The following is a 27741-nucleotide window of genomic DNA, read 5'->3' on the forward strand; positions in this document are numbered from 1 at the left end:
CTGTCCATGGAATTCTCCAGCCATTCCCTTCTCTTTTCCCTTCTTTGACTCAGGAATCAGACCCAGGTCTCCTGCATTGCAGGTGGATTCTTTTACCGTCTGGGCCACCAGAAAAGCCCCATGTCAAGGAAGTTCCCTCTTATTCCTAGTTTCTAAGGACTGTTCTAATGAAAGGGTGTTTAATTTTGTCCGCTTCTTTTTCTACACCAGTTGAGATGATCATGTGTATTTTACCCTTGTTCCATTACTGTGGTATATTACATTGATTGATTTTCTTATACTGAACCACTCTTACCTTCCTGGGACAAATCCCACTTGATCGTGGTGTAGAATACATTTAATGTGCTTTAGGGCTTAGTTTTTTAGTATTTTGTAGAGTCTTCTTCATTTTTGAAACATTTTGGGGGGGCAGGGACAGAGGATTCCTAGTTGATATTTTTTTCTTTCAGCCATTCAAATATATTATCCCATTGTTCTCTGTCTTCTATTGTTTCTGATGAGATGTCAACTGTTGATCTTATTGAGGAAGTCCTTTTATGTAAGGAATCATTTCTCTTGCTGCTTTCAAAATTTTCCTTCTTTCCTCCCGCAGTTCAATGATAATGTGTATTAGTATAGATCTCTTTGAGTTTAACCTACACAGAGTTTGTTGAGTTTCCTGAATGTGCAAATTAATATTTTTCATCAGAAATAGGAAATCCTTGTCCATTATCTTTTAAAATATTCTTTTCACCTTTTTGTCTCCCTCCTTTCCTTTCTGGGACTCCCAGAATAATGTATATGTTGGTATGATTGATAGTGCCCCATAGGTCTCTAAGCTCTTTGCATTTATTATTTTTTCCTTCTGTTACTTAGACTGGATAAACTCAATTGTCTTGTCTTCAAATCTCAGTTGACCTATCTTCAAGTTCTCTAATTCTTTCTTCTGTCTACTCAGTTCTTCTGTTGAGCCCCTTTATTGAATTTTTCTTTTTCATTATTGTGCTTTTTCACTCCAGGATCTCCGTTTGGTTCCTTTTAAACTTTATTGATTTTTATTGATATTTTCTATTTCATGAGACATTGTTCAGATGGTTTCTTTTACTTTTTTAGACATGGTTCCCTTTATCTCTTTGAACTCATGTACAATTTTAAGTCTAATGTCTGGGTTTCCTCCTAGATAGTTTCTATTACTTGCTTTTTTTTTTTTCCCCTGTATATGGGCCATGCTTCCTTATTTCTTGCCTGACTTACAATTTTTTTGTTGAAAATGGACATTTTGGATATTATAATATGGCAAATATGGAAGTGAGCTTCTCCCCAGTATTTCTTGCCACTTGTTTTAGTTACTGTTTGCATAAATGACTTTTTTGAGCTGATTTTGTAAAGTCCATATTCTTTATCACGTGCAGTCACTGAAGTCTCTGTTCCACCAGTGTAGTAGTCAGCTAAGAATCACACAGAGATTTTCTTAAGTGCCTGGAACCAAAATTATCTCCGAATCTCTTCATACAGGGTATGTGTGAGTGTCAGGGTGTTTTGAGCACCCAGCCAGGCAGTTGACAAGTTTGGCTTAGCATCACTTCCTGCTTGTACAGAACCTGAAGGTCAGCTGGAGGTGAGAGTTCAGGGTCTTCTCAGGTCTCTCCTGAGCGTGCACACAGCCCGGAGCATGTGCGTGGCCTTCTGGGACCCCAGTAACACGTTGGAGCTCTTCAGAGCCCTCGTTTCCCAGCATTTCCTGTCAGTCTTTTGGTTTGTCTCTCGTTTTCTTCTACTATTACTGGTTGGCCCAGGCATCAGTGACTCATCCATTTGCCTGTGAGTGTTTTTAGGACAGCACCCCAGCCCCACCGTGGCTGCCTCAGCGCTGGGAGAGTCCTGAGACTAATGAGGTCAAGCCGTTTGAGCGGGTCTTCTGGGGAGCCACCAGAGAGGTCGTAGCTACTCCTGAAACTCTTTGCACATGAGTCTGTTCCCCTCCACCTGCCCCCAGCCTCCAGCCAGTCCCCGTGCTGGCATTGCAGGCATCTGTCTCCCAGGCTCCTGCCTCTTGGGGAGGGGGCCAGGGCTGGGGAAAGCGCCGCAGAGCTCACTGTCCACCGCGATGCAGCAGGTTTCTGTTGATTAAGCATCCCTCTGATTGCTGTAAGCTTTCTGTTTAGTTTTTAGAGTTCCACACAGGTTGTTTCTGACAGATCTCGCCATCTGTTTTCTGGCTTTTATTGAAGGATGGACTTTTAGAGTTATGTACTCAGCCATCTTCACTGACATCACTCAACGTCTGTTCTTAACCTGGCGACCAATTTTGAATTTGCCTCATTTATGTCCACCCTACCTGATTTCAGAAAGGAGTTAAGTTGGCTTTCAATGGTGAACAGTATGAGAGATAAATTTTCATTAATATTCGTGTCCTCCCTTGTTGCTTTTGAAAACTGTGGTCCTGCAGATAGACGTTTTATCTCCTTTGGTGATGTTGAGGTTTTCATCCCCCTGCTACACAGATGGGAGGGCACCTGAAGTAGATTCACTTTGGTGGTTCTCCTGCCTGACCTTGTATGTGGTCTTAGGGTGACACACCCACGGGCATCCAGCTTTAGCAGTGCTCACTCTCACTACCGTCTACCTCTGGGCTGGTTGTGGAAAATTTGCCTCCAGTGATGGTCTTCCTAAATCCCAAAACTTCCTTTTCCTCAGGACACAGTCGGTGGATAATTGTCTTAAGACTTAAAGATACCATCCTATTGTCTTAGCTGTTTTAGGAGGTGGTTAGGTGGTTTGTATGCTTTAAATCAGAACTGGCTTCTTGTAGTCACCTTGACCCTTGGCGGAGTCTGGGATCAGTAACCCTGAGAGGGTCCGTTCACCCACCAGTCCTGGCACCAGCGGGGACTGTGGGCCAGCTGAGGCCCACGTCGGCCATCTCACCGACAGAGCAGGGCGTGGGCTTGCCCACTGCGCCCTGCTTGGGGTCCATGTAATTTCTCAAACAAGCTCTTGTTTAGGTAGAATATTTCCCTTGAGTAATGTGAGTCTGTTCAACATAGGTGGTGACTCGTTATTTGCGCAGAACACCCTTTTTTTGGAAATGATTCTGTGATAGAAGTGGAACTGCTCTCAGTTCGGTTCCCTATATGTTAGGTTGTCCTTTTTCATCAGCATCACCCGTAAGCTCATCTGAATATTTTTAAAAGGCCAAGAGGTATAGATAAAGATATCCTTTAAAAGGATACATTTGACTACATTAAAATTAAGAACTTCACTTCATTAAAATGCAGAAAGTTAAAGTGAAGCCACAACCTAAGGGGAAACCATATACATATAACTAACAAAAGATTAGCAGTCAGAACATATGAATCACCCCTGCAAATCAATATTTTAAAAGACCAATAACCCAATTAAAAAACTCAGACACAGGCATTTCAACAGAAGGAAAAGCACAGGTGCCGGTGAGCATGTGAAAATATGCTAAACCTGTTTAATTACCAGAGTAAGGAAGAAAGGGACCCTCATACCTGCTAGATTGGTGGAAATTAAGCTGTCTAATGATGCCCAGTGTTGGTGAGAGGGTGGGTTAGCGAAGCTCGTGAACTGGCTGTGCCTACACCCTGCAGGCCAGCCGTTCCTGTGAACTCTAGATGTGGAGTTCAGGGCAGGAGTTGGCAAATTCTTCTCTAAAGGGAGAAGTGGTAAATATTCCAGGCTTTGTGGGCAATGTATAAGGTCTTGTCACATACTTGCCTTTGTTTCATTTGTTTGTTTGACTCTTTAAGAATGTAAAAAGCGTGTTAAGCTTGAGAGCCTAGCAGAAACAGGCTACTGACCACATATGACCCACAGGTAACAGTTGCTTAACCCTAGTCCGGTGATCTCGAGTGTATACCCTAGAAAAATTTCCCCAGGGCAGATGCTCTAGGATGTTCACAACAGAGTGTCCATACTAGCAGAAAATGGAAGCAGTGTGATAAAAAGATAGGTACACTGTGGAATATTATATTGTAGTAAAAATTAATGAAATATGTCTACTACACACAGCACACGTGGCGTAACACTGATATGACCCTGATGACGGAGGACTGCATATGGTTTATCATTTTAATGAGGTTAAAAGGAGGCGAGAATGTTTTGTTTAAGAAGAAAAATGTGTGATAGTAAGAGTAAGTACAAAGATAAGTACAAAGTTGAGGCTGACATTGGCTTTTGGAGTGAGGCAGGGGATGGCTGAGGTGGGGGGCACAGGGCGATTGTGACTGTCACGTGGGTGCTGGGTTCTGGGGCTTTGTTGATGCTGTATTCTTAACCTTTCGTGGATATTGCACAGAATTGTTTTTATGTGTCTGGTACACACAGTACATTTTCTTGAAAGGCAGAGAAGGGTGTCAGCCAAGGAGGACTTAGAGCCCACCCCGCTGCTCTCCGTGAAGTGGCCCTTCTGTACCGGCCACTGAGTTGTACTGAGTTGACCAGCTGGGAAGGAGGAGGCAGGTGGCCCGCAGGCGTTGGGCAGTGGCCGCCAGCACGGCCTGCCAGAGCCATGAAGAGATGCGCCGGGGCACAGCCCGCTCCCTTCTGTGGCGACCGTGAGCTCGCCGGCCCGAGCACACCCTGCCCCTTCCCCAGCGAAGGTCTTGGCGCTCTTGTCCGAAACCAGCTGGCCATAAATGTGAGCATTTCTGTCTGGACTCTTGGTTCTGCTTCATTGACTGTCTGTCTGTCCTTCTTACCACTACTACAGTATCCTGATTCATCTGTAGTAAGTTTTGAAATAAGGAAGTGTGAGTCTTCCAACTTGGTTCTTCTTTTTCAGGATTGTTTTGTCTATTGTGAGTCCCTCATATTTCAGTGTGAATTTTAGGTTCAGCTTATTAATTTCTGCAAGAAAAACCCCAGCTAGGACTCAGTATGGGTTGGGACGGGTTTGTAGGTCAGGCTGAGTAGTAGGGCCACCTGAGCCATGTTAAGGGTTCCAGTCCGTAAGTATGGAAGCTTTCCGCTTAGGATAAAAAACAGTGTTTTATCATTTTCAGAATATATTTTATTACTTTTGATACTCTTATAATCTGATTGCTTTCTCAATTTTATTTTTGAATTGTTCACTGCTAGTGTATAGAAATGCAACTGGACTTTATATGTTGATATCAAGCTCTGGGAGATGGTGACGGACAGGGAAGCCTGGCGTGCTGCAGCCCACGGGGTCTCAGAGTCAGACACAGCTGACTGACTGAGCTATTATATCCTGCAGCTTTACTGAGCAAGTTTGTTAGTTCAGCTTGTTTTTAGTTGGTTCCTTAGTATGTCCTTTGCACAGGATTATGTCATCTGAAAATGGAAATAGTTTTACTTCTTCTTTCCAGTCTGGAAGCTGTTTATTTCTTTTTTTTCCTTGCCTAATTGCTGAGCAAGGGCTTTTTGACAAGGCTTTAAGCTGTCCAGAGTGAGGAAGCAGCTGATCCCCGTGGACTCCCCGACCCAGCGGGAGGAGAGTGTGTCTTTTGGGTGTAGTGCTGCAATTTGCAGAGGGATCCTGCATGTAATACCTCAGTGATGCCTGAAAATGCCAGAGAATTAAGGGCACCATCTGCTTTTCATGGGAAAAGAAAAACTGAGGCTTCAAGGATGAAAGCTGTGCCTGAGGACCTGCCTCAGGGCGGGAGCACCAGGCCTGCCTTCCCACCCAGGCCACTCCCAGCCCCTGCCTGTCCGACCCTCCCTGGAGCCCCCAGGACCTGGCCGCCTGCCACTCCCACCCAGCCGTGCTGTGTCTGTGTCTCTCTGCCTTGTCCTCTGCCAGAACTGGGATCATCCTGCCCCAGGTCCCACTCGGGAAGCCCATCTCCCCAGCACAGGGTGCAGGCCTCCCAGTCTGAGCATCTGCAGCCTCTGTAAGCTCTCAGGGGGTGCTGCCCGCTCCTGCCGCTGTCCCCCCTGCTGACCCCTGAGTGCACCCCTTCCTCAAGACTCTCGCAGAGCTCCCGAGGGGCGGGGACAGGACAGTCCCCCTCACCCGCTCGCCCTGATAAGCAAGGCACAGTGCCGTGTGTATGCTGGAGGTCCCCAGTTACCTACTGAGATGGAACGCGGTTGGTTCGGCAGCCCCTGCAGAGCCGCTCCCCCGAGGCCTCTCCGCCCGGTGGGAGGCCAGTGGTCGGCCGTCCTGCGTGGCCTGGCCGTGCCTGCTGGCGGCTCTCAGGAGGCGAGCACCCGTGGGAGAACCTGAGACTTGCCCACGCGTGGCCAGCAGGGCCTCCAGAAAATACGGCTGAGGCCAAAATAAAGTCAGAGCTTCAGCGTTGGAGCAGAACCGGCTGTTGTCCTCTAAAACAATGTTTGTTTAACAGTTTACTAACCATTGGAGGAAGTATCCAATGGACAACCTTTTTAGAAAGATACTGGGCAGTGATCGTATATGGACATGAGTCTGAGCAAACTCAGGGAGATAGTGAAGGACAGGGGAGCCTGGCGTGCTGCAGTTCATGGGGTCACAAGGAGCTGGACACGACTTTAACAATCGAATAACGATGTATTTTAAAACTGACGTGACGTTTGACCCAGCAGCCGTGTTTCTGCGTCCTTGCCTCAGTGCGGAGATGCGTTCAGGAGTGTTCTCTGCAAGTCGTTTATAGCATCAGCTTAGACCAGCCTCGCGGTCTGTGAGCAGAACTGGGGAACCCCACGTGGAGTGCCATGTAGCCCTTCCCCGTGATGCGGTGCCTATTTACAGGCCGCTGTGGAGAAATGCCCGGGATGTGCTGTTGGTGCTGACAGGAGAGCCGTAGGCTAGTCTGCACGTGTTGCACACGCAGCGTGGTTTGTGTGGAGGAAGGAGGAGATGCATCCCCTCCACGTGCGTGTGCTGATTCTGGGTGTCTGCACGCTCGCACGGACACCAGCAGAGCATCTGCCCCTGGGCCCCATGGTCTTCTCTGCAAGCATGTGGTGTTACAGAGAAATCTTCCCGAGGCGCTTCCCCAGCACAGGGCACAGCCACTTCTTACATTTAAAGTGTACGACGCTACGTGTTAACGTCACGCATTAACCAAACCTAAATGGAACTGGCTTAAACACTTACTTTGAAATGTTCTTTGTTCAGATTTTAAATTGAAATATTATTCACATACCATAGAGTCCGCCCCCTTTAAAGCGTACGGTTCACTGGTTTTTAGTCTCTACACAGGATGTGCAGTCCCCCGGGAAGCCTGGTTCCCATTAGTAGGTGCGCCCACTCCCCCGCCCCTGCTGACTGAGAACCTGCCCTGGGGCTCTGGGATTTGCCTCTTCTGGACGCGTCGTGTTCAGATTGTCTTCTCTGACCTCACTTGCGAATATTCAAGGAGGGCTGATGCTTTTCCTGTCTGTGCTGCCCAGGCGCTTTCTTTCCCCTCCATCCCTGGAAGCTTGTTATCCAGCCAGCAACTCAGCTCAGGAATGGGCCGTGCATGGGGCGGGGTGGGAGCCCTGGGCGGGGTTTTGAGGGGCCCTTGGGGTGTGTGGCATAGGTGCCCAGTCAGCACCCCACATTCCAGGGGAGTCCTGACAGGCCTACACTCTGCCTTTCAGGACAGGCTGCAGGGAGCTTCTCCTCATGTGCTTGCGATTCTGGGCGTGTGTGCACTTGTCTTCAGTTCAGTTCAGTCGCTCAGTCGTGTCTGACTCTTTGTGACCCCATGAATCGCAGCACGCCAGGCCTCCCTGTCCATCACCAATTCCCAGAGTTTACTCAAACTCATGTCCATCAAGTCGGTGATGCCATCCAGCCATCTCATCCTCTGTCATCCCTTTCTCCTTCTGCCCCCAATCCCTCCCAGCATCAGAGTCTTTTCCGATGAGTCAACTCTTTGCATCAGGTGGCCAAATTATTGGAGTTTCAGCTTCAGCATCAGTCCTTCCAATGAACACCCAGGACTGATCTCCTTTAGGATGGACTGGCTGGATCTCCTTGCAGTCCAAGGGACTCTTAAGAGTCTTCTTCAACACCACAGTTCAAAAGCATCAGTTCGTCCGCACTCAGCTTTCTTCACAGTCCAACTCTCACATCCATACATGACCACTGGAAAAACCATAGCCTTGACTAGACGGGCCTTTGTTGGCAAAGTAATGTCTCTGCTTTTTAATATGGTATCTAGGTTGGTCATAACGTTCCTTCCAAGGAGTAAATGTCTTTTAATTTCATGGCTGCAATCACCATCTGCAGTGATTTTGGAGCCCAAAAAAATAAAGTCTGACACTGTTTCCACTGTTTCCCTATCTATTTGCCATGAAGTGATGGGACCGGATACCATGATCTTAGTTTTCTGAATGTTGAGCTTTAAGCCAACTTTTTCATTCTCCTCTTTCACTTTCATCAAAAGGCTTTTTGGTTCCTCTTCACTTTCTGCCATAAGGATGGTGTCGTCTGCATATCTGAGGTTATTGATATTTCTTGATTCCAGCTTGTGCTTCTTCCAGCCCAGCGTTTCTCATGATGTACTCTGCATAAAAGTTAAATAAGCAGGGTGACAGTATACAGCCTTGACATACTCCTTTTCCTATTTGGAACCAGTCTGTTGTTCCATGTCCAGTTCTAACTGTTGCTTCCTGACCTGCACACAGGTTTCTCAAGAAGCAGGTCAGGTGGTCTGGTATTCCCATCTCTTTCAGAATTTTCCACAGTTTATTGTGATCCACACACTCAAAGGCTTTGGCATAGTCAATAAAACAGATATATATGTCAATAAAAGCAAGGAACTCTCTTGCTTTTTCAATGATCCCGCGGATGTTGGCAATTTGATCTCTGGTTCCTCTGCCTTTTCTAAAACCAGCTTGAACATCTGGAAGTTCACAGTTCACATACTATTGAGGCTGGCTTGGAGAATTTTGAGCATTACTCTACTAGCGTGTGAGATGAGTGCAATTGTGCAGTAGCTTGAACATTCTTTGGCATTGCCTTTCTTTGAGATTGGAATGAAAACTGACCTTTTCCAGTCCTGTGGCCACTGCTGAGTTTTCCAAATTTGCTAGCATATTGAGTCCAGCACTTTCACAGCATCATCTTTCAGGATTTGAAATAGCTCAACTGGAATTCCATCACCTCCACTAGCTTTGTTCGTAGTGATGCTTTCTGAGGCCCACTTGACTTCACATTCCAGGATGTCTGGCTCTAGGTGAGTGATCACACCATTGTGATTATCTGGGTCATGAAGATCTTTTTTGTATAGTTCGTCTGTGTATTCTTGCCACCTCTTCTTAATATCTTCTGCTTCTGTTAGGTCCATACCATTTCTGTCTTTTATCGAACCCATTTTTGCATGAAATGTTCCCTTGGTATCTCTAATTTTCTTGAAGAGATCTCTAGTCTTTCCCATTCTGTTGTTTTCCTCTATTTCTTTGCATTGATCACGGAGGAAGGCTTTCTTATCTCTCCTGGCTATTCTTTGGAACTCTGCATTCAAATGGGAATAGCTTTCCTTTTCTCCTTTGCTTTTTGCTTTTCTTCTTTTCACAGCTATTTGTAAGGCCTCTTCAGACAGCCATTTTGCTTTTTTGCATTTCTTTTCCTTGGGGATGGTCTTGATCCCTGTCTCCTGTGCAGTGTCAGGAACCTCCGTCCATAGTTCATCAGGCTCTCTGTCTATCAGATCTAGTCCCTTAGATCTGTTTCTCACTTTCACTGTATAGTCATGAGGGATTTGATATAGGTCATACCTGAATGGTCTAGTGGTTTTCCCTACTTTCTTCAATTTAAGTCTGAATTTGGCAATAAGGAGTTCATGATCTGAGAGCCAGCTCCCCGTCTTGTTTTTTGCTGACTGTATAGAACTTCTCCATCTTTGGCTGCAAAGAATATAATCAGTCTGATTTCAGTGTTGTCCATCTGGTGATGTCCACGTGCAGAGTCTTCTCTTGTGTTGTTGGAAGAGGGTGTTTGTTATGACCAGTGTGTTCTCTTGGCAAGACTCTATGAGCCTTTGCCCTGCTTCATTCCGTACTCCAAGGCCAAATTGCCTGTTACTCCAGGTGTGTCTTGACTTCCTGTTTTGCATTCTAGGCCCCTATAATGAAAAGGACATCTTTTTTGGGTGTTAGTTCTAAAAGGTCTTGTAGGTCTTCATAGAACCGTTCAACTTCAGCTTCTTTAGCGTTACTGATTGGTGCATAGGCTTGGATTATTGTGATATTGAATGGTTTGCCTTGAAAACGAAGAGAGATCATTCTGTCATTTTTGAGATTGCATCCAAGTACTGCATCTTGGACTCTTTTGTTGACCATGATGGCTACTCCATTTCTTCTAAGGGATTCCTGCCCACAGTAGTAGATATAATGGTCACCTGAATTAAATTCACCCATTCCAGTCCATTTCAGTTCGCTGATTCCTAGAATGTCGACGTTCACTCTTGCCATCTCCTGTTTGACCACTTCCAATTTGCCTTGATTCATGGACCTAACATTCCAGGTTCCTATGCAATATTGCTCTTTACGGCATCGGACCTTGCTTCTATCACCAGTCACATCCACACCTGGGTGTTGTTTTTGCTTTGGCTACATCCCTTTGTTCTTTCTGGAGTAATTTCTTCACTGATCTCCAGTAGCATATTGGGCACCTACCAACCTGGGGAGTTCATCTTTCAGTATCCTATCGTTTTGCCTTTTCATACACTTCACTTGTCTTAAGCAGCCTGTAAAAACCAAGGATCCAAACCTGTGTTCTTCACTTGTCTGTACAGAGGACATGTGACCTCTACCTAGTTATAGGTAAACCAACAGTTATTGTTCGTCATTAGCTTCATCCTGAGTTGTCTCTTATATTTGAAATAGGAATTCACAACCAAAGAGTCAAACATGTCTCACTGAGAACTGTTTATCTATGAAACACACGTTTCTCACGCATTATAGGATAAAATACTAAACCACAGTTGCAAGTAGCGTCTGATCTAAGCAAAGGTTTTCAAGGCATGAAGCCGTGAGATCAGTTCTGAAAACTGAAGTTTTTCTTTCTTTTTTCTGGCTTCACAGAAATACAGTTTGCTGTGAGTGGCCCAGACCTCACCTTTCCCTCTGTTAACTCAGCAGATGTGTAACGAGAACCTTTTACCTCGGGCCCCAGTGATTCCAGGTGCCCAGGGTTTGTTCAACAAAGCAGATCCAAACCCACGCCCTGCCTCGGGGAGTGCGGCAGTAAATAAACCATAAGCAGCAGTCTTGGGAGGGTGGGCCTCGGGGGGTGGGCAGTGACTGGGCTGACCAGGGTGGGCTCCGTGAGAAGGCGGGAGGCGTGTGGAGAGGAGGGTGGCGGAGCCGGGGTCAGCATTTGCAGGAGGGCAGGGCGGGAGACCCGTGGCAGCAGACCGACTCCTGGTTGACCCGTTTCCCAGACAGGCACCTTCCTACTTAGCGTCTTGACAGACAGGATTCTAATCAGTGAATTGGTGAGCAAAGGGTTGCTGGTCTTTTTGGGTCACTTTGAAATCTTTTTTTTTTTTTGGTGTCACAAATAGACGCCACAGGAGGCTCCCGCGCTTTGCACAGTAGTGTGTGTTTTGTTAAAAGTAACCCCCGTGTGGCTGGAACACGGGTCATGTGCCTGTCATGGGCTCTGCCTCCTGCGTGGTTCCTGCACGTCCTGGCCATGGGCACGCCTCCCTTCGGCCCTGTCCAGGGGCGGGAAGAGGCGACGTGGCCTCTGTCCCCGGCCCACCCAGGTGCCCTGGGCCCAGGGGTGCAGCGTGCCCCGTTTCCGCAGAACCCGCATCCGGCCCGGCCTCACTGGCTGGGGGCCTTGAGCTGAGGGGGGCAGGGGGTGGGTGGATGGATGCCTAGCACCTCATAAGGAGAAGGCGTTTGGCCCTGATTTGTGTCAGTCGCAGAAATAGATGGATTGAGCAGGAGCTCAGCTGGTCTTGAGAGACCGGTGAGTTTTGAGTGGAGCTCCTACTTTGCCGGGACAGGGCCTCGCAGGTGGGGACCGGCCACGCGTCACCGTGCGGTTGGCCAGTCCCAGAGTCCCCGCCGGCGTCCAGTCCCAGGCACCTACCTGGTCCTGCACACCCAGGGCGGCCTCCGAGGCTGCAGGGCGGGCTTGAGAACGGGACCGGGCAGCCCGCCCAGGGGAGGTGGTCGCTGGGTGACAGGAGCCGCACCATCAGAATGGTCTGTAGAATGTGAAGTGATGCAGAGCCTCATCTGCATTTTAAATTAAAGAGCCTTAACAATGCAGTCTGCGCCTCGCAGCAGGTCCCCGGGTGGGAGGCCTTCGGGGAGCCTCGGCCAGCTGCCCGGGCCCACCCCCGCCCCCCCACTCCCCCCCCCGCACCCCCGGTGTCCCCGCTCTGATGGACCCCCTTCTCCTAGGATGGAGCCCAGTAAGAAGCTGGATGCGGCCAGTGCCCTGCCTGCCAACCCCCCGCTGAAGCTGCACCCCGAGCGCGGAGGCGGGCCGGCCGTGCTGGTCCCTGAGCAGGGCGGCTACAAGGAGCGCTTCGTGAAGGCCGTGGAGGACAAGTACAAGTGTGAGAAGTGCCGCCTGGTGCTCTGCAGCCCCAAGCAGACCGAGTGCGGGCACCGCTTCTGTGAGACCTGCATGGGCGCCCTGCTCAGGTGGGTGCCGCAGACTCGGGGCGCCCCTCCCCAGCGCCCCCCGCGAGGCCTCTCCCCTGGGGCCCCTGGCCCCTGTCCGTGGGGCCCAGTTTTGCTGGAGGCGCTCACGTTCTGGGGAGGAGCCACCCCGTCCACCAGCAATGGTGGTGCCCTTCAGGGCAAGCCCCCAGGATAGGGGTGTGCAAGGGGCTCGGGATGTGGCGGGCAGGGCCTCGGTAAGGACAGGATGCCCTGGAGCTGAGTGTCAAGGAGCTGCAGCAGCCCTCGCAGGCCTGTCATTGTGAACTAACACCACGCAAACCCCCCGCGGCAGGGAGGCTGGGGTTGTACAGCAGAGCGAGCTGGTTCATCCCGTGGGTTTTGCCCGGCGGGGTGCTGGGCACCGCGCTCAGCCTGGGCCCCGCCGGCGGCGGGAGCTGGAAGGCAGCCTCCCTCCCCAGGGCCCCCTCTGGGGACGTGCGGCTGAGCTCGCGTCCTGTTCCCCCAGACTGAGGACTCAGCTCTGGAACGAGCTTGGTGACGGCGGCGCAGCCCCAGGGCGCCCGCCATCCCTGCGGGCTGGGGCAGCCGGGACAGTGTCTCTCTTAGTGTCCTCTGCTCCTGGCGCTCCTCCTGCTCCGAGTTTGGCAGGTGTCAGGGGATCCCGCCCGTGGCGGAGCGGCGCCAGACTCTGAACGAGTCCCAGGATTAAAACAGGTGAGCACGGGCTCCAGGCTCCGTGCTGGTGAAGTCTGGATGAGCGAGCTGTCACTTTAAAGCCTGTTAATCGGGTCCCCCCGCCCACCTGCCTGGCCCCCAGGCCTGGACGCCAGGTGCCCCCAGGCTGTCGAGGGCAAGGGCCCTGGAAGGAAGGAGCACTCAAAATTAGTTTTTTATTTTTAATCTCTCAGAGGTGGTTTCCAGCACAGGATGGGGGTGAACGAATCAAGTCCAAAAAAGGGCAGCTAGGGAGCAGTGGCTCGTGTCCTGAGTTTGGGGACAAGAATCATGTAGGAGACTCATGGTCTCTGGAGACAGGCTCAGCTTTCGATTCCCACAGGACTCAAGTCCGTGGAACTCCATCAGCTTTTCAGCAGCTGTGAAGGAGACAGCCTGCGGATCCAGCACTGTTCAGAGGCCCTCCTGGGAGCTGGGGACATTCACGCCATAGAGCCCCTCCGCAGGGAGCTGCTTTTGGTTTCTGAAATGAAATTTCACTTTTAATTGAAAGGGACTTTCCAAAAGGGACTGATCTAAGCTGTTCTGCTAAAAAACTTCCTTATGAAAAATCACTACTAAAAAAGAATCTTAGCCCTTTCCTCCCATTTAGACCGTATTTAAGCCAGACTCATCTGGCATTCTGAAGCTGCTCCGAGCTCCGCACAGCAGACACGACCCCAAAGTGAATGGCTCAGCGTTCCCAGTGCTCCCGGAGAAGGTGCTTGCCCTCTAACACGTGTGCTGTGTCTCTCCCCTCAGCTCCTCCAGCCCGAAATGTACTGCTTGTCAAGAAGTCATCATCAAAGACAAGGTATTCCTGGTTTTTCACAAGCTGTTTGGTCACCGTGTTGCGCTGGGGGTGCCTGCCGTGAGGTCTGCGTCTCGCATGCTGGCTGTGATGGCTGGCGGAGCAGGGTCGAGCACCCCGACACACCCGGCAGACACGCTGGGCCGGTGCTTCAGCCCCCGGGCCTGGCTCCTCCCCTGGGTCTGTCACGATTTCACCTTCCAAGACCCCAGGTGGGGGATGTGTGCTGTCATCCCGGGCCCTCCTCCCAGATGGCTGCACTCAGCCTTCCGGCGGCGCTGGTCTGCGAGCCCCACCGAACGTGCTCTCTCCCTGCCCCCACACAGCGTCCTGAAGTCTTTAGACACTTGTGCTTGCAGCCCTCCCCTCCACTGCATGGCCAGCGGTGCCTCAGAGCTCGTGAGGGCCCTGCAGCCCAGCACCCAGGGGCCCGGGCCCGTCTCACCGACTATGTGGTCCTCTGCACCTTGCCAAGCCCTCCTGGGCACACTTCTCGTTTAAAACCACCCGTTCTTGAAGTACTTAAAAGATCAATAAAAATATGTGGTTCTGATATTCTGATTAATGAACCTAACCATTTTTTAAGTGTAGGCCATTAAATTGTACAGTGAAGTTCTCACTCGGGTTTTCCCGTGGCCTTTGCTGTCCAGTGGTGCCGGTGAGCGTGGGGCTTGCTGGTGACGGGGACCCGAGGGCTGCCAGGATGGGCCCCAGCGTCACCTGCTCCGGGCAGGTCAGAGGCAGAATTGTCCGAAATCCGCATATCTGTGCCTCCTCAGCATTTACCTGCCCAGCAGTAGGGAGGGGATTGTTTGGAAGAAACACAGGTCACGCAGCTCTACCCCTTGTCATAACACAGCAGCAACCTGTTAGCGTGTATCTAACCAATGTGACGAGCTTCCCCAGTAGCTCAGTGGTGAAGAACCCACCTGCCAGTACAGGAGACGCGGTTTCGATCCTTGGGTCAGGAAGACCCCCTGGAGGAAGAAATGGCAACCCACCCTGGTATCCTTGCCTGGGAAGTGCCTATGGACAAAGGAGCCTGGTGGGCTACAGTCCATGGGGTCACAAGAGTCAGACACGGCTGAGCAACTAAATAACAACAAACCAATGTGACTGAGAGAGGAGGTTGAAACGACAGGCTGAGATCAGCTTTTTAGTGCCTCGTTTCATCATTCAGAATTGTCATCCCTATTTTTCAGTGGCATTGATAGCTGAAAAACAATTATGGAATTTGATGAAGAATCGTAAGTGAGACTGAATAAGCCAGGAATCCTCGTGGGGAATTGTAGGTCTGGTTGGGACGTGGGAGATTGACCTCAGCCACTGGGCAGGTCACTGAGGATGGGGCTGCCCCAGGGCCTCCGCTTCCCCATCTGTAAAATGGGATGGTTGCAGAAATGGTACAAGCTCTTTCTCAGTCCTGAAGTTCTGTACTTGTATTGTTCTTACGTTTTCAGTCTATGTTTTTTCCTCCTTAAGTTATGAAGTTATGTTAGTCATTCAGTTGTGTCAGACTCTTTGTGACCCCATGGACTGCTGCCCACCAGGCTTCTCTGTCTGTGGAAGTCTTCAGGCAAGAATACTGGAGTGGATTGCCATTCCCTTCTCCAGGGGATCTTCCCAACCCAGAGATCCAACTTGGGTCTTCTGCATTGCAGGCAGATTCTTTACCATCTGAGCCACTAGGGAACCAAAGTTAAGCTCAAGTGATTTAAGAAACTTAGGGAATTCCCTGGTGATCCAGCAGTTAAGGCTCTGTGCTTCTGCTGACGTGGACCCGGGTTCAGTCCCTGGTCAGAGAACTAAGATCCCACAAGCCATGAGGGGCGGCCCAGAGAAAAGAAAAGAAACTTAATGGCACAGAAGGATCACTTTCTGTGATCACGTGATTTCTTACTGGTTAAAAATACCTGTTCTGTTGACTTCAACATCTTAAATTATGACCTTTTAAAAAAAAGTCATGTTTACCTAAGATTAGATTTGGCTCCAGATTAATTTATTTTTAACTCTTAGCAGCTGTTGATTCTATTTCTTTGCTTGTGAAGTCAAGAAGGGTCTGTTGAGCTCTCTGGTTTTCTGCTGTTACAGAGCATTAGTGCGTGGGAGTTTCTTAGAAGCGCCTGAGTGCTAGGATGGTGTAACTTGTATTGTTAGAAGGAGTGAGAGTACTTGTTTTCTAAGGGAAAAAGAAAATTAAAGGAAGGTTTTCATTTTCAAAGGGGAACATTTTCATTGTTGGATTAACTATATCTTTGCAACATGTTTTTAAAAGTTTCTTAAATAGCAAGCTAATGCCTTCTTTTTGGTGAAAAATGAGTTAGTTACAAGTGATATAGCCTTCAGAGCAGGAACCAAGATAAATGTTGTACAAACCGTCTGCAGCTCATTGTCTTTTATGGTTGTTTCTCTGTTCCCCCAGCAAGGACCTAGCAAGGCCTCGAGCGGTAGCGCCCGCTCCCACCACCCCGTTCCTCCATGGGAGGTTCCACTCCCAGCAAGGCTGGAGCCTGGGAGTGTCCAGGATCCAAGTGTGAACTCGGTCCTGGTGTGGGCTTGTCTTGAGAATGTCAGAGTCCATCTAAAACGTTTGGATGCTCCAAAGTGATCTTCAGTTGTTCAGTATAATTTGCTTTCTTTGGGTTTATCCATTGAAAGCTGGTAGTTAAGGTTGTATCATGTAAACTGTGTCTCTTGGTGGGGATGGCTCCTTCATTCTACTCACTTAGACGTTAAAACGGTCCTTAGTGCTTTCTGAGCCCTCTTCAGGGATGTGCTCATGACTTTTTAGAGTGGTTTTGCCTTGTCTAAAGTAGCAGCATGCGGAGATTAAGAAATCTTAATCCTCTAAAATAGCTATCTTTCAATTTCAGGTGTTTAAGGATAATTGCTGCAAGAGGGAGATTCTGGCCCTTCAGATATTCTGTCGGAACGAGGGCCGGGGCTGTGCAGAGCAGTTGGCCCTGGGGCACCTGCTGGTGAGTGCGGCGAGATGTCCAGAAACACCGGTCCCTGGTCAGCACGGCGGAGCCCCTAAGACCATGTCTGCATTCATCTTTCAGACACAACCAAGTGGGAGAGCAGGCAGAGCTCCTTGGGTGTCAGGTGTTATTTTTATGACATCACAGACAGAAATGTCAATTGGCTTTTGAACACCCTACCGTATTTAGAGTAGAAAGAAATCTGAATTGAATGTTAATTATAGAAGGCCCATTTAAACCTTCTACTATTTATAACCATAAAATTCCATGTAACTTCTTTTTTTTTTTTTTGATTACTCTCATATTTAATCCTGGAAGGATATTTGAATTAGAACAAAACGAAGTCCTTGGTGGATAACTATTTATTTATCCAGGAGGAAAGGCTAATTGACTGAGTTCTTCAAAAGCAGTATGGTTTGAGTAATCACTCAGTGGAATATGAAGTTCAGCACCTCTTGATATGTCTGTCAGTCTCCTCTGAGAGGAGCTGGTGGAGCAGCAGATGGAGATGCCTGTGTAGGATTTGACTGCACAGAGGCTAGAGTTGGTATTTCAGACTGGAGGTCTGCCGATGAAGAGCTCCAAACGAACTGTCTGCCTTCCAGGTTCATCTGAAGAATGACTGCCAGTTTGAGGAGCTCTCGTGTGTCCGTGCAGACTGCAAAGAGAAAGTCCTGAGGAAAGACCTGCGCGACCACGTGGAGAAGGCCTGTAAATACCGCGAGGCCACGTGCAGTCACTGCAAGAGCCAGGTCCCGATGATCACGTTGCAGGTGCGGTGTTCTCTCGCTCCCCGCCTTGCGCTCCGTCCAGGTGCCGTTTGTCCACAGAACAGCTTGCCAAATGACTGTTCTCAGAAATAGAGAGAAAAGATAGGCGTAACTAGCAATTTTCATCTGACTTTGTTTCAGAGCTAAGCTGTATTTGTTTTGCCCATTTTGATTTATGCAATTAGCATTTGCCGTGCCTTGATCGACTGTCATTTGGGGTGTCAAAAAAAAAAAAGAATGAAGACTGATTATTCAAAAAAAGGTAGAATTTTCCACTTGTCCCAGGGAATAGCCTCAAAATCTTGCTGGATCACGTAACCATTCTATGGCTCTGAGACTGTAACCATCACTCCAGCAGGGTGATTTATCCCTCTTTACTAAAGTACAGCTGTCTCTCTTGGGGAGAGAGGAGAAGTTAACATTTTTTCGTGCCTCCCTTGTTTCCGCACGGTTTTATATTGTGCGCATGTTAGAATCGGATCACTTATGTGTAAATTAAAGAGAAGCAGATGTTGGGATGGAGGACAAGCGTCCAAAGGAGTCAGCGGTGTGAACACTGTCGAATGTTTGCTTGTTGAGTACATATTTACTGCATACCTACTGTGTGCTGGGTGCTGTTCTCGGGGCTGGGGGTTCAGGGTGACCTCATCTTACAGTGGGAAGAGGTCATCAATACGATAAAGATGGGAGGTGGGGTGGTGAGGGCAGGCCCCTCCGAGGCTGTCGGGTCGATGCAGGAAGAGCGTCGGGGCAGAGGCAGCGGCCACGGGTAGCTCTGGCTCTGAGATGGAGTGAACTCGGCAGCTGGACTTCAGGGGCTGCCTCGGACAGGGCAGGGGTGAGGTGGGAAGTTGATGGGAGCAGACTAGGGGTGGGGGTCTGGGCAGCTCTGAGCAAGGGGCAGACGTGATCAGCATTATGCAGAGCCAGTGGGATTAGCCAGTGGCTTGAGCATGGAGTGTGAGTGGAGTGTGAGTTGAGCGGATGCCCAGTGCTTATAACTAGAGCAGGGGATGCTGAGGTGTGGCTCAGAGGGCGAGAGCAGGCTCTGGGGAGGAGGGAGTGGTCTGGGCTACAGGGTGTGTTAACAGGTGGTCCTGGCAGCCCAGGGCCTGGAGCGAGTAGAGAGCAGGGCCAGTCAGGCCAGAGGCCTGGGCGCACAGTGCTTACAGCCTGCAAAGCAAGGGGGGTCATCCAGTGGAGGGGCGGCCAGGGCCCCGAGGGTGATTCCCCCGAGGGTGACGTCTCAGAGGGAGACGGGGCGTGGTGGGGCAGGTGGGCAGTGCTGCTGGGGGGTGGAGCCAGGGGCGGGGCTGGGCTTCTGAACCCAGCAGGCCAGTGACTGGTGGGTCAACAGACAGAGGGACCCTGGACAGGCAGCCAGGCCTGAGGACCACGTCTCGTTCCTGGCAGATGTTCGGGAGCACGAACTGACCCCCATTTAGAAACGGTTGTCTTTGTTTTTCTGTGTGAAGTGAGAGTAATCACTGTAACCTCCACTTTACCTTCTTTGTTTAACTTTTCTGTGCCTGTGACTTTCTTCCATCGTGAAGTCTGTTTGCTGTATGATTGTTGTTTCTGGTTATTAATAACCTTTAAGTGCCCTCCCCTTTGGAAAATAGCAGTAGTATTTTTCATAATTGAATAATTTCTTCAGTAATTAAATTCGAGTGAAGGCAACATGTACCCAATGAGCAATCCTCCTGACCTTACACATATCACTATGTTGCTATCAAAGGTATACTTTGCTTCTTGCAAAAATCAATTACCTTTATTTGCAGAATAGAATTCAGAAATTAATTTTCATTTGAGAAAGAATTGTAGAGCATGTGAGTTAAACAGCTTGTCAGTAGCCGACTGTGAGCTTCAGTCAAGCCTGCGAAGAGGTGGATTTTGGAATAACAGCATCGCTCATGGAGTCATGAAATGCTTATTGAGTACCCACGGGGCACCAGACCCCAAGCTAGTTGCCCAGGACACACAAGAGAACAAATCACAGTCTCTCCCCTTCACTCCACCGTCTGGTGGGGGAGACAGCCAGTTACACAATTGTGTAAATGCTGGTGTGGGAAGGGCTGGTTCACCTGGCCTGACAGGGTCCATGAGGCTGTGGAGAGGAAGTGGCATCTGACCTGATGTGGGGTCATAAATGTGTTGACTGCGAAGAGGAGACAGAGACAGCAGGTGGAGAGGCGCAAAGCAGTGCTTACAAGTTTGGGACCTGAGTTGTCCGAGTAAATATTCCTCCTAAATCTTCCTGCCCTTCAGTGATGGAGATGTCCTGGTGTGTCTTCAGGGTGTGGACCCTGCAGTGCGTCTCGGGGCAGATCTTACTTTCTGTCCACCTGTGATCACTGTGGGGAGCACGCCTGCTTGGGGGTCAAGCTGGTACACCCCGCTCTAGGCCCCAGGGCCCGGGCGCCAGCAGGCAGCCACACCCGTACTTCCTCCCCTGCCAGGAAAGGGCCCCCATCTTGTTGGCAGTGGCGGAATTTGACTCCCAAGTCTTGTTCTTTCAACTCTCCTACAGTCTCGTCCTCTCAGGCCTTAAGTCTGTTTTTAAAAAGGGCAGTTGTTTAACTTGGGCCCGAAGCCCCAGGTCATCCTGACTTTCCTCCTCCTCCTGCATTCTGTGGTGTGACAAGTACATCGAGTGTTGATAAAGTGTAGACTGATAAAGCACAGAGACACTCAAGTTCTTATGAGCAGTTCTTTTCTATCTTTAAACCATGGTATTGGTGTGTCAGGTCTTTTTGAGTTTGTTTTTTTAATCTGTTAGCATAAAGCATCAGAAAAAAACTCTTCCATTTAGCCCAGAGATTATAGAGTATCATTCTCTTTGAACAGTTCTGTTAATTTGTGAAAAGTCAAGAATTATAAAGGGTGGCCAAGGGTCACCTCTTAACTCATTACATCTGCAGAGACTCTCTTTCCAAACAAGGTCACATTCTGAGGTCCGGGGGGGATATTTCAGGGGTCACTTTTCAACCCACTGCAGTCAAAGCTATAAATGGCAAGTCACAGAAAATAGAAATGCTTAAAATAAAGAGCATGCTAATAGCTACACATTAAAGAATTGCAAGTCACACCATTGCCTTTTTTACCCATCACTGTTGGAGATGGGAAGGTTTGACAGAACTGGCAAAACCCCCGAAATCCCATGTGAGACGCTTACCCTCCGATAGCCAGAAAAGCCTGTTTTGGTCGTCCTTGCTCAGGTCTGCAGCGCACATGAAGCTCCTGACGGGCCTGGCGTACAGGCCCCAGCCTCTCCCCCTGCGGCCCCCTGCCTGCCTCCTCAGCGCACGGCCCCTCCCCTGCGTCAGCTCAGTGCTGCCTCTGTGACCCCAGCCCCAGGCGCTCTCCCCGCACTCCTGCCACGGGGTGACGGTCTGTCCATCCCCGCTTCTCTTCTCGCTGTCCTGGGCCAGGCTGACCCAAGGCCAGGGCAGGCCCGGCCCGGTGGATGAGGCTGGGGTCACGGGCAGCTTTGGGAGGGAGGCATGGCATCTGGAGCACTGGCCACGTCCGTTCTCCAGGCCCGGGACTGACTCCATCCTTACTGCTGCCCTCTGAGGGAGGACTGGTCACTCCCCGCCTACAGATGACGCTCTCTGGCCGAGACGGCCCACTGAAAAACGCATGAAGCCTTGACTTGGCACCAGGGAACTCCTAGGGTGAGGGGGTCCCCTCGCAGGAGATGCTGGTCAGGCTCAGTCCAGCCAAGAGCTTTCCGATGAGCTCGAGACAGCCGTGGGCCGCCCGCTGCAGGCGCTGGAGGCTCTGGGGGCCTCCGGGACCACACTCGGGAGCAGAGGGGTCCTGTCCACACGGCCTGCCTGCCAGGCTGAGCCAGACTGGGGACTGCAAGCGGCAGGACGACTGGCCTCTGGGCCAGAGAAGCGTCCTTGCGGGCGCCGTGTCCTTGGCCCGCACTCCTGCCGGTCAGACGGCATGTGCCTAGGGCTGCCCGATGTAGCGTGCCAGCAGAACCGGAGTGTCCTTGGGCCCGAGGGGAGCCCACCATCCCTCCTCCTGCCGAGTGCTGCCCTCTGAAGCCTGGCCCCACAGTCTGTTTCATGGGGGCTCTGGGTCTGCCTGTGCAGCCTGTCGCGTGTCTCGAGGTGCTGTCTCCAGGCCCGCTCGGGCTTGCTGGCCTCAGGAGCTCTGGCCTGTGCTTTGCTGGTGGTGGGTGTAACAGACGGGTGCCAGCAGGTGCCCGTGGCACTGAGCTCGGCAGTGGCCGTCACCCAGGCTCTGTGTTGAAATCTGTGCCATCCAGAGAAGGGCTTCACTGGAACATACCTACGTTGCCCTTGCATTAAAGGAAATCCAGGCACGCTCTCAGCACAGTCATTTAAATTCCTGGGGATCACACTGTTTTCAGGCTCTGGAGAAGCATCATTTCCAGACTCCAAGCTGAGAAGCCAGAGGGGAAGTGTCCGCCCCAGCCATCAGAGGCTGGGCCCTGGCGTTCACCCCCGTGTGAGCGGGCACAGGTGGCGGGGCGGCGTCGGCCCCGGGGACGCGGCTGGAGGGCACGCAGGTGGAGGGCACAGGCGGGCTGGGGCGGGGCCCGCGGCCGGGGGGAGCGGTCCTAGAGTGGCCCCTCGTGAGTTGCTCCGACCAGTCAGCTCTGGGGCGCTCTGGTGAGTGCCTGCCTTCTCAGCACTCACGCTTCTGTAACAGAGCGACCCATCCAGGTGTGGTGGGAGCCTTGGGACCCGAGGACATGACTGTGGACAGAGGGCTTCCCTTGGGGCCTCGTGGGGATGCCGGCGGTCTCTGAAGGAAGGCGGGTCGTGTGTTTCCAAGTTGGCAACGGTTTCTCTTTCTCCTCCAGAAACATGAAGACACGGAGTGTCCCTGCGTGGTGGTGTCCTGCCCACACAAGTGCAGCGTCCAGACCCTTCTGAGGAGCGAGGTGAGGGGTGTGGCTGGGCCCCTGGAAGAGCTGGGGGTCCTTTGGGTCCCCATTTCCCCCTTGACGCCAAGGCCCCAAGGTCGTCACAGATCATGGTGGTGAGAGCGTAGGACGATGAAAAAACTCATGCTATTCTTGGAAATCAGATATTTCAGAAACAAGCAGTTAAAAGCTACAGAGTGGTGAATTCAGAGCAAAAACATCATTAAAAACTGAGAAAACGGGAATATTTACAGTGCAAGCAGGGGCGACCCTTTTTAGATTTAAATCTGTAGAATAGGAATGACTCTATGAGCGTCTCAGGAAGATCAGTTAACTGAGAGATGCTCATGAGCTGTTTCGGCCACACAGGCTGTGCGGGGTCTGCCCTGGGGTGAGAGGGTGGTGGGTGGCGGGCGGTGGGGAGGCGCCTGGACGGCGGACTGGCGGACCTGGACTGTCCCTGAGGCAGGTGGACTCTGCGGTTGCCTTGTCTGACCAGGGTATATCCAGCTGCTGTTCTGGGAGCCGTGGGGGCGCCCGTGGGCTTCGGGGTGCCTGCAGCCCTGGTCCCCACGCCCAGCGCCCTCGGGCCTGGGCGCTCTGGCCTGAGGAACGTGCTCACCTCAGCCCTTCTCAGCTGCCTGGGATTTGACACCTGGACACTGCAGGGGTCGGGGACGTCGGTCTCTCCCGTCCCTGAGGCCAGGGACACGGGCGCAGGAGGACCCTGGAGCCCCTCTCACCGAGGTGCCCCGTCCCGGACGTCCCTGCTGGGCAGGGGCCGGTCTCGCCGGGTGTGACGGTGGTCTCTGGGCCCCTGGCCATGCCTCAGAGAACAGCAAGGGCACTGTCTCCACGGCTGGGAAGTCCCTCTGTTAAAGTGAACCTACGAAGAGGCTGCTGTGGAAATAACTTCCAGGGTTCCATATACTTTCCTCAGTGTTGACTCACGCAGGGCTATCTATATTAGGAACAAAATTGTCTCCATTTGCCTTTAAGTTATCTTTATTTTAAAAAATCTTTAAACCTGCATTGATCTCAAGTTTCTGGTGAAAGGTGCCATTTTATGGATGGTTCTTGCTCTAGCCCCGAGCTCCCCTAAATTCTGTAGGGCTCTGAGACTAATGATGATGAAGCCAATTTAGGGGAAGCACAACCCTGAGTTTATAGTTGTAGAAAATAGCGCTAAACTCAATATGTCCCCAATTTTAACATTAGACGTGTTAGCTGGTTGGATTTACAACTGTACTGATGGCAGTGAAAGAAAACGTTTTACGATTTTCAAATTGACGTCCCTGCACACACGGCTGCTTGTTGAGTTTCTGTGCCTGCCACCTGCCACCTGCCTCCTGGCTGCCTCCTGCAGGTGCAGCCACTGCCACCCCGCCCCGGCCCGGACCTTCTTCCGGGTTGGCCTTGGCAGCGGGCAGGTGGGCCCCTCGGGCTGTCCTGTAACTGGCACGGCCAGCAGTCTGGCCTGCTGTGAGCCTCTCCCTGTCGTCCTGAGTACGGACCTGGCGGGAGGCGACTTTGTCCCAGAGAATAGAAGAGAAGGCATCGAACCCAGCTGCGCCCACCAGAGCAATGTCGTACAAGCGCTGGCTCCTGGGAGGACACGCTCCCGGGCCCCCATGCACTGCGCTCACAAACCGCTCTGCTGATTCAGGGTCTGACTGTTTTCTGTAAAGATCTGTCCCTTGAATTTCCAATAAAGATAGAGATCATCTTTAAAATTGTATTAGCCTAACGCAAAACGCCGTGTCTCTAAAATGCGGATGTTTCCATTTCCTCCTCTCCTGAGGGGCACCCTGAGCAGTGTGTGTTTGACAATTTGCCAACGTTGAAGCAGAGCACGGGCTTCCTCCTGGCCGGACGAGCTCCGCCCCTGTCCCTCGTAGTTGTCCTCCATGAAGTGGAGTGGAGCACGTTAAGATCCATGTTGTTAAGATGACTCAGGGGTCTCTGAAAAGCCACATGAATTTCTGGCCAAACTGAGGGAGGAGAGTCTTTTCAGAAGGAGAGTCCCCTCTGCAGTTGTCGTGAGCATGGGGGTCTGGGGGTGCCTGTGTGCGCTTCCCTGGAGAGAGACACCTACTTCTGTGTACTGTATACGAGGTGTGTGGCCCAGCTACATCGGAATGCTTTCTATTTTTTGTGTTTCATGCAATTTTTTTGTTTATAGTCTTTAAATGTGCTTTTCAGTTTGGTTTTTTTTTTTTTTCTTCCTTTCTTTTTAAAATTCTGCAGACAGCGTGTCACAAAAGTTGTTCTAAAAAAAGCCACAAGTGTAAGAAATGTTACAGTAAATGTATTTCTGTATATTGGTGTGTATGTGTATACACGTGATGATACTGTATATTTACTGGGTAGAAGTCTAGGAAGCAGGTGGTGTAAACACACCTGTAGCCGACAAGCCCCATTCGTAACAGTGGAACCCAGATGCTACCTGTGCCCTTGATATGTTTGAACATTTTCATGCAAACGTTTGTGCCACAACTCACGTCTCTTTCCCGTTGCAGTTGAGTGCACACTTGTCAGAGTGTGTCAATGCCCCCAGCACCTGTAGTTTTAAGCGCTATGGCTGCATTTTTCAGGTCAGTATCCGACATTCGTCCTTCCCAGTCGCTGACATTCCTCCATGAGAGAAAGTTAACTGTGTTGACATTTTAACATGCAAGCTCTGGGCTTTCCGTTTTGTTACGGCTCCGAGTCACCAGCTTCACACGGGCGACAGACCACGTGCGGCAGCCGTGGGGGCCGCTTTTCAGGCTGGGGGTGTCGTGAGCCTTTAGGTGGACGCCTGTGCTGAGGGGGAGTTAATGCCTCAGCAGAAGGATCCCATTCAAACCGGCAGGCCCGACGCGGGGTGGGGTTTCTAGGTAGACTGCGGCACCCCGGACGTGGTTTCAGCAGCATGTGCACCAGTGCACCGCGGTGAGGGTTGCACACGCGTGTGTCCTTAGTGTGTCCCGTGTACATGCCACACCTCCCGGATTGCCGGGCGGAGAGGAGTCTCTTCCACTGCCACGCCTGTGCCGTGAGAAATCTGTTCCTGGTTTTTTTGTTTTTTTTAACACACCTGATATTGCTGGTGGATTTGAACTAGTTTTCATTTAAACGTATATCTTGATTTTAGAACTATCAAAGGTCAGTATGTACTCCAGTTGAAGCATTTTATATTTGATTTTTATGTATTATCAATACATTATTGTGAAGTCAGAACAGGGATATTAGCATCTCAACATTTTCTTAGAAAGTGATTTTTTTTTTAACACACCTGAGATGGCTAGTGAATTTGAACTATTTTCATTTAAATGTATATCTTCATTTTAGAACTATCAAAGGGCAGTATATACTTCAATTAAAGCATTTTATATTTGATTTTTATGTATTATCAATACATTATTATGGAATCAGTGCAGAGATATTGGCATCTCAGCATTTTCTTAGGAAGTAAAAAGCCTGAGAGTGAGGACGAAGGTAGCTTTCCCTCTGCTTGTCTCTTAAGGAGACTGAGCCCTCACCACTGTTATGTCGTATGTACTTATATATCATTCATTCTGTGTATGTATATATATATATGTTGATATATAGCAATACTTGTATGAACATATATATATGAATATTCTATGTACAGAGTATATGTTTTGGAGATCATCAAAATGCTTTCCATGGCTTTTAAATTTTCCAGGATCAAAAACAAATTGCATTCTTATACCATTTATTTTCTTAGATATGTGAAGTACTGTTTCACATGCTCATTATTGACTCTGAGATGGTCTACATCTTATGTACTCTGTAGATTGTTTATGTTCTGTACGTAACTTTCTAAGTATACTTAGAATAGTTAGGGACTGTGCATTTCCTGATACTAGTATTTCACTAGTAAGTTAATATCTTAATAGATTACTTAGAATCCTACTTTGATTACACATTCACTAGATTATTGTAGCACCATCTAGCTACGACTTGCAGATGTCTCAACGTTTTCCATTTATATTTTAGTGCAGAAAACTTACTAAGGAACAAAAGGGATATGTCTGAAATTTAATTTCTCAATGTTGGAGGTCTGAAGCGTAGGTAAACTGAGGGGTCAGTGAAGCACACGGTCTCGAGGCTGTGGGCGCGGAATCGCAGCGCCTCATCCTTGAGCTGCGCGGTCCCTCTCGGTGCGGCCCCCTCACCTGCACACGGTAGATCAGGGGTCACTGAGCGCAGCCCTTGGAGGCTGGAGATGCCCTGTGAGCCTTCCCCGATTCAGTCCCCCCCTTCATGTGCGGTGCTGGCGTGAGGTCGTCTGAGGGTCGGAGCCTCTGACCGAGGGCGGCTGGCTGACTGCATCTCCTCTTTGTTCTCAGGGGACAAACCAGCAGATCAAGGCCCACGAGGCCAGCTCCGCAGTGCAGCATGTCAACCTGCTGAAGGAGTGGAGCAACTCCCTGGAGAAGAAGGTACGCCCCGCCGTTCCCGGCCTCTGCTGGCTTCTGACAATTTCTTCCTGTTGTGTGAAGAAGAAAGCCTTCTTTTTATTTAGTAATGGGTTTTGGATAAAAGAAACAGCATGAAGTGTCAAAAAAGTAAATTCTTCTCAAGCGATCTTGAGTTTATAAATGCAGGTGTGTGGTTTTGCTAGCTTGCTTTTTGTTTTTTAGTTGCCAAGTGTGTATAAAGTGCTTTTTAAAAAACTCACATGGTGATTCTCTTAGTATTGAGTTAGAACAGGGATTGTCGCTTCCAGTGTCCACCCCCCAACCCTGTCTTTTTGTAAATAAAGCTTTATCGAAACGGGGCCACGCGCACTCACTTCCCCATTGCCCATGGCTGCTTTCAGACCAGGACGGCAGCGTTGACACGGAGACCGTGTGGACTGCACAGCCCCCAAATACTACTCTCTGGTTGTTTACAGAAAGTCTGCCAGCCCCAGTCTGGAAGGGTACCGGTGTCACGTGTGTGACCCTGTAAGAGACAGGAGGAAGGGACGTGTCCACATCACCAGTGTTACTGTTGTTCGTTGTGCGTTTTTGTTTG

General features: G+C 50.1%; 1 protein-coding gene across 2 annotated transcripts in view; it reads left to right on the top strand.

Moving 5' to 3' along the window:
- TRAF3 (TNF receptor associated factor 3) overlaps positions 1 to 27741 on the top strand; it is a 117279-nt gene that overhangs the window by 74487 nt on the left and 15051 nt on the right. The window contains exons 3-9 of one of the 2 annotated variants that reach the window (XM_043489635.1): positions 12304 to 12549; positions 14008 to 14059; positions 16930 to 17034; positions 17643 to 17810; positions 22651 to 22731; positions 25233 to 25307; positions 27072 to 27164. In XM_043489635.1, the coding sequence (XP_043345570.1) occupies positions 12305 to 12549; positions 14008 to 14059; positions 16930 to 17034; positions 17643 to 17810; positions 22651 to 22731; positions 25233 to 25307; positions 27072 to 27164 (819 nt within the window). In that variant the 5' untranslated portion in view covers position 12304. The remainder of the gene's footprint in view (positions 1 to 12303; positions 12550 to 14007; positions 14060 to 16929; positions 17035 to 17642; positions 17811 to 22650; positions 22732 to 25232; positions 25308 to 27071; positions 27165 to 27741) is intronic. The other variant, XM_043489636.1, reaches the window with a different exon arrangement.

This window comes from Cervus canadensis, chromosome 17 (genome assembly GCF_019320065.1).
Source record: "Cervus canadensis isolate Bull #8, Minnesota chromosome 17, ASM1932006v1, whole genome shotgun sequence".
Taxonomy (NCBI): Eukaryota; Metazoa; Chordata; class Mammalia; order Artiodactyla; family Cervidae; genus Cervus; species Cervus canadensis.